The sequence below is a fragment of the Monodon monoceros genome, unplaced genomic scaffold (genome assembly GCF_005190385.1).
Source record: "Monodon monoceros isolate NGI ecotype Baffin Bay Population unplaced genomic scaffold, NGI_Narwhal_1 Super_Scaffold_12, whole genome shotgun sequence".
NCBI classification, from domain to species: domain Eukaryota; kingdom Metazoa; phylum Chordata; class Mammalia; order Artiodactyla; family Monodontidae; genus Monodon; species Monodon monoceros.
The window spans coordinates 76,510,978-76,516,977 of record NW_021703768.1 but is presented as its reverse complement, the minus strand read 5'-3'; the positions used below and the strand labels follow the sequence as shown (position 1 = coordinate 76,516,977).

The window sequence follows — 6,000 nt, the reverse complement described above, 5'->3', positions numbered from 1 at the left end:
TATTTTTAACTAGGCCACAAAGCAGTAATCTGTTTGCCAAGTTATACTTTTGAAGTACAAACTGCAATGACACCTTCTTGAGGTACAGACTTCAATGGCATTTGAGTGTTTAATATTTCATGTCAGCATGGCTTGTAGAAATTTGCAGACAGAACAGTTATGAATTATTAATACTAATTGCAACTAAATGAATATTTCTTGCGAACATTTAATTTAGAAAACTACTTTTTCTTAGCAGTTAATTATCTACTTTTTCTTAGCAGTTAATTATCTCATTAACTTAGAATTATTAGCAACTTAAGAAATTACTATCTAAATGATTCGTTGTAACTAAAAAGAGGAATTAAGAATGCAAAAGGAAGTAACATTTATTAAGTGCCATATAAGGTGAATGGCTAATAACTTAATTCTATCATGACCAAGATACCTGGTGTTATTTCCACTTGACAGGTAAGAAAACCAAAGCTAGAAAGAAACCTGCTTTCTAATTCAGTTAGTAAGAAATTACACAAGGATTTGAAACTATGTCTGTCTGATGTCAAAGTCTATGTTTTTGTTAGTTTACCAAGCAAATGTTATTCCACATGCCTTCACAAGTGACGTAAAGGGGCTACTCTTTGGAATAAAAATGTTCTTACACATCATCTGGGGAAGCACTTTACTCTCTATGAGCATTATAATGTTCCTTAGTCATGTTTTCTCTGATATTTTGGCAAGTAACAATAAATATCAAAAGAGAGTTGTATGATGTCACATTTGAAGGCTAACTAGAAACAACTAATACTTCTTACAGTATGTGTAAAAAATTACTGATTTAAAAATGTAGGAAAAAAACTTGACTTTTATAAAGTAATGTAGCAATTTTTAGTTTAGACTGTAAACCCAGTAATAAGACTCTCAGCATTTGTATCCTGCTAAAAGATCTATTTCCAAAATAAAACTAAAGTGTGCTTCTTTAGCAGATTAATTGCTGTGAGATCATCACTTAAGTTTCGAAATGGAAGTTCTAATGTTTCTTTTCCAGCTGTATCACAATGTAACTTATTCCCACTAGTAAAGCAACTCCAGTTTCAAAAGTAATTATTATCCATATCCTTTCTTTTAGTTTTACTACAAATTACTATTAGGAAAAACTGCAAATTGAAATGTAACTACTCTGTAAATACATACTGTACATTAAGATTTTAGATAATCTCAAATCCTTTACTTTGTTGCCATTTATAATCTTAATATTTAATAAAACATTATGAAGCAAAATGTTTTCACTTACAGAATAGTGGTTACATGGAGTAGAAATACACTTTCTATAGGAACTGCTAAAATAAAATAGATCAAGGGATCAAACTATTAGCACATTTACTAAATTTAAAAACCAAAAGAATATATTATTGTGAATTTTGAAATGTTTATTTTAGAAACACGTAAAACTGAGTATTTTATTCCAACAGCCTACAGAGAAGAAACAGGGAGCTACATGTTTATAGGTGTACATTTGCATGAATATTCTTGCCATGATGCTAAGACCCAGAACACCTAGAAGAGAGGACATTACATTTTGATTTGAAAAAATATTTAAATTAAAAAATTTTACATGTACAATATAAATAAATAATACATTTAGAACAAAAAATAATAAAGACTAGTAAATGCAATGTGTATCAAACAAAACTATTTTTTACTTTTGAGTTAAATCCTACACACTGGAAAAAGAAGCCTATACTATAGCTTTGGATAAGTTCTTCAAGTGCTTTAAAGATTTAGCAAGGCTGCAAATTCTGTCAATAAATAAATGAAATTATTTATTGTTTATAAGCTATGAAGTCCATAATAAATGACAAAGCAAGCTGAGCAGGTTTAGAAAGCTGACCCATATTTTCTGTTATCATCATGAAAACTCAGTGACCGACCGACACATCATTTCCAATGTCACCAATAAGGCCTCAGTGTGTACTCCAGGACACGCTTTTAAATTCTCAGGGAGTTCCTTAAGAATATTTGGGAGTTTCTGCAATGTCTTTATATTTCTAGCATAAAGATCCAATAACCAGTCAGTACGAGCACTAGTGGTTTCCTTATAATTCTGACAAACTATAAGCAGGTCATTTAGATGAGTTAATCCTCTGAAAGCTAAGAAGAGCTCTGAAGACAAACCAAAAACTGAACAAAAATTTACCAACATCCTACTAAGTAAAAATGAGCCAAATTCAAGTTGCTGGTGGTAAAAATGTTTCTCTGCTTGTGCATGAAAGTTCTCCACTGTATCTTCTATTTTTGTGATAGCAAATAGTTCTTCCTTGACTTGAGATGATACCACATAATCCAAGGGCAATTCCCCCTTAGAGTTCCTCTGCTGCAGAAGCACTGGGCCTGTGAAAAAGAACATGCAAAACGTTAAGAGTTAAACATTCTTATTTTGGCAGTGTAACAGCCATTTTCTCTCTCCTTTTTTCCCCAAAGCATCCAGGGCTCAGTTTACAGTCATATTTTGTAGTAATTCATATTGACATAATTAACTGTCTATATACTAACTGACTAATAAAGGTGCATTAGAAAAAGATAATCTAGTCAATTGCCTAATCAGGTTTGCCTAAAAGCACATGCCTTAGTTCAATAAATAACATATGGTTATAAATCTTAAAAAAAAACTTTGATAAAACTTTATAAGTTGTCATCTTCAAATAAGAATATCAGTGTTCCTGGAGGAAATTAAAATACATTTATCTTAAATTCTGTGTAAGAGCCTTAAAGGTATTTCATAATATCACCAAGCGGAAAAAGTACTGACCCCTTCCATTGCTAATAGGCAATGGTAGCAGTGCAGACTGCAAAACTTTGCCCAGACACAGAACACGTTTTTCATTATCCTTGCTTATGTTCAATTTTTAATATAGGTAACTGATTCACAAAAAGTAAATATTAACTGCTCTGGGAAAAACTCAGATTTCATCCATCTATGCTAGCTACACCCATCTAACCATCTACTAAGAAAGTTTTGAAGATACAGTTTATCCCCTGGGTAGTTAAGGATGATATGAGAGGGGCAAAATAACAATGACTCAGTATTTGGTCACACAGCAAAGTACAGGAGTACTTCGCACCTCTGCCAGTCAAGTCCTATAATTATTTATGTACTTTGCCATAAAAATGTTACAAGGGATATAAAAGTTTGAGTACTAGCAGACATAATCAGAAGATTCTACCATACAACACAGATCTTATTGTCAGAGATTACAGATCATAGCTGCTAAAACTCTTAATGATGAACCTGATGAGACACATGTAGTGGCCTAGATATAAAATGTACTTAATGTAAAAGATCAACCAGTAATGACATACGATTAATGTATAATTTACGGAAAACATCCTAAATCAAAATTAGATCTATTTTCATTACGTTGATATTTCAAAAAATATGTTTCAAGTTATTCCTGTTTAAAAGAGAAAATACAACAAAATTATGAACACAAGATACCAAAAGTAAACAAAGGTTTTAGAAACATAATTTAAATGATTGCTCTCAATACTGAGCGACTCACAATGAAGAGATAATATAGTTTCTACAATGATGGTGTCAAACCATTTGACAGGTCCAAACTCAGATTATACCTAAGGCAAAGAGAAGTCTATGATTGCTGAAGGACCTTGATAAATGCAAATACAAGTAGATTTCCTCTCTTGGGACAAAGAACTCATCAATTTACTATTCTTCACTAGAGGTCCTAAAACAATTCACATTGGTTAGTATAATGCCTTCTTCTTCTGAAAAGTTGGACTTAATACCTTAATACAATAATGGCTTTTACATCACTTAGGCCAATTGAAGCAAAGCCAAATATTGGCTTGGAATGTCACATACATAGTTAAGTAGAAAACTAAAACACTTAGGAGATATAACAGTATGGTTTTGTAAAAATATAATACTAAAAAAAGTATAAGAACTGAAAAATACATCGATTATGAAATGGTATAAGTAAAACAGACACACTAAGGCCTTTAGGGGGCAGGAGAAGACTATAAATAACCAAACATGTTAAACTACCATGATATAGAGCCTTCCTCAGATAGATGACAGACAGATATATAGTAAAGAGATAGCTAAAGAAAATATGCTGTTTATTTTCATGCAGCATCAAATAGCTTTAATGACTGGATAAATAGTACAACAGTATTTTTAGTACAAATAAAAGTAATAGGAAATTTATACAAATCTTTGTGTATTATAAGCTAGTCATCACTTTTCCTTTATTTTTCCTTTTAAAACGCAAATTAGTTTTGAACACTTTGATATAAAATTTATATTATTCAGTTCAGATATAAGAAGAATATCACTGAGTTAGGGGGTGGAAAAAAGGGTTCTGAAAGCAGAGATCAGATAAGAAATCAGCAGAAAAAGCAGTAGATGAATATTAAGCTCAAGTTACTTCCATCACATACCCTCTGCACAACAGTTATTATCATTTGGAAGTCCTCCTACTTAACTTATTAACTGACTGCAAAATGTGAATGAAGAAAAGATATTATTCTAGGATGTCTTTTTTGTAGTCTATAAAGAAAAGACTCATTAAAGAAAAGAATAATCGTTAGCAGTTATATATAGGAAATGAAAAAAGAATGAAAAACCCAAGTACTCACAATTGAACATTTACATCCATTTATTAATAAGCTTTCAGAAATGGCTGGTTTACAGACATTACACACTTTAAGTAAAAGGATTAATAGTAAAAACCAACACACTCAATTCAAAATACACTCTCGTAACAAAGGTAAAAAGGCTTAATAATACAATAAGTAAATACATTTTATGAAAAGGTTTTTATCCTCAGTAAATAAAAGGTGCTTACATTCTAGCCGACTTTTCATCTTTACTTTTTCATTAAAATGTAATAAAGGCATCGTTCCTTATAGAGCTTAAAATATAAAATACTTTCTACCTCTGAGGGATTCATCAAAAAACTGGATAATTTATCATAACCTGTTTAGCATAAATGCACTCACCCCCATGCTGGAGTAGCAGCTTGCCAATTTCGACATGTCCGTTTGACAGTGCATCATGCAAAGGAGTCACCCCGTCCACTTGAGTGAGCAGATCTACCTCTGGACAACGTTGCAAAATTTCCTGGACACATACTGTGTTGCCATAGTTACAGGCTTCATGCAAAGGCGTCCAGCCAGCATTGTCTAAATTAGAAATCAAGGCAAATTTTAAAACGGCAAAAGTAGGACTTTTGGTAGTGAAGTATTGATATTCTACTTCCCTTCTCAGTGTGACTTTCTAAGTGCCTCATATACAAATAGAACTCTTTGATAAAAATGCCTAGGGTGTAATCATATTTCTAATTGTAAAAAATAAATTAAAAACTATTTTAAAATATTGATGTTGGGATCTGATCAAAATATAGATGTCAAAAAATGGTTGTGCACTATTATACATCAATATGTGATGAATTCCTTGGTTTTGCTACTAGCAATACTTTAAAGATATGTTAGGTAAATATACTTAAATGATTTTTCTTAATGTTGAAATTAAACTATTTAATATCACAAATATTAAGACATTGAATTAGACAACAAAGATTTAGAACTTACCTTTAACATTGATGTCTATTCCTGGCATAGAGAGAAGAAGAATCAATTTCTCCACTTGGTTATTTATGCAAGCCCTATGGAGGGCTGTTTCTCCTGCCATAAAAAATTAATGGATTATTCCAGAGAAGACAAGATATTAACTAAAGAAAATAATCAAAGGGCATGAACTAGGAGATCTGGCCCCATGCCAGAAAATTATTTATTGAGTTTTCCTTTTGACTGGTTTAAACATCTCTCACATTAAAAAAAAAAGAGGGGGGAGGGAACCCCACCAATCCATAGAGCCTCTCTGTTCTATCAGCAATTCAGCAATGAAATTCTACTAAAGGTTTAATATAGGCATTGTCTCCCCCTAGTTCAAGGTTTGAAGTTTCAATCCTGCTATAAAACCCTCAAATGATCAGAGAACACCAA

General features: G+C 31.8%; 1 protein-coding gene across 1 annotated transcript in view; it reads right to left on the bottom strand.

Annotated features, from left to right (window-relative positions):
- Nucleotides 1–1,542: 1,542 nt before the first annotated feature.
- The window catches only part of SLF1 (SMC5-SMC6 complex localization factor 1), a 58,558-nt gene continuing 54,100 nt past the window's right edge, over nt 1,543–6,000 (bottom strand). The window contains exons 19-21 of the mRNA XM_029217327.1: nt 5,587–5,679; nt 4,996–5,178; nt 1,543–2,367 (exon numbers count right to left, since the gene is read on the bottom strand). Of these exons, the coding sequence (XP_029073160.1) occupies nt 1,886–2,367; nt 4,996–5,178; nt 5,587–5,679 (758 nt within the window). The 3' untranslated portion in view covers nt 1,543–1,885. The remainder of the gene's footprint in view (nt 2,368–4,995; nt 5,179–5,586; nt 5,680–6,000) is intronic.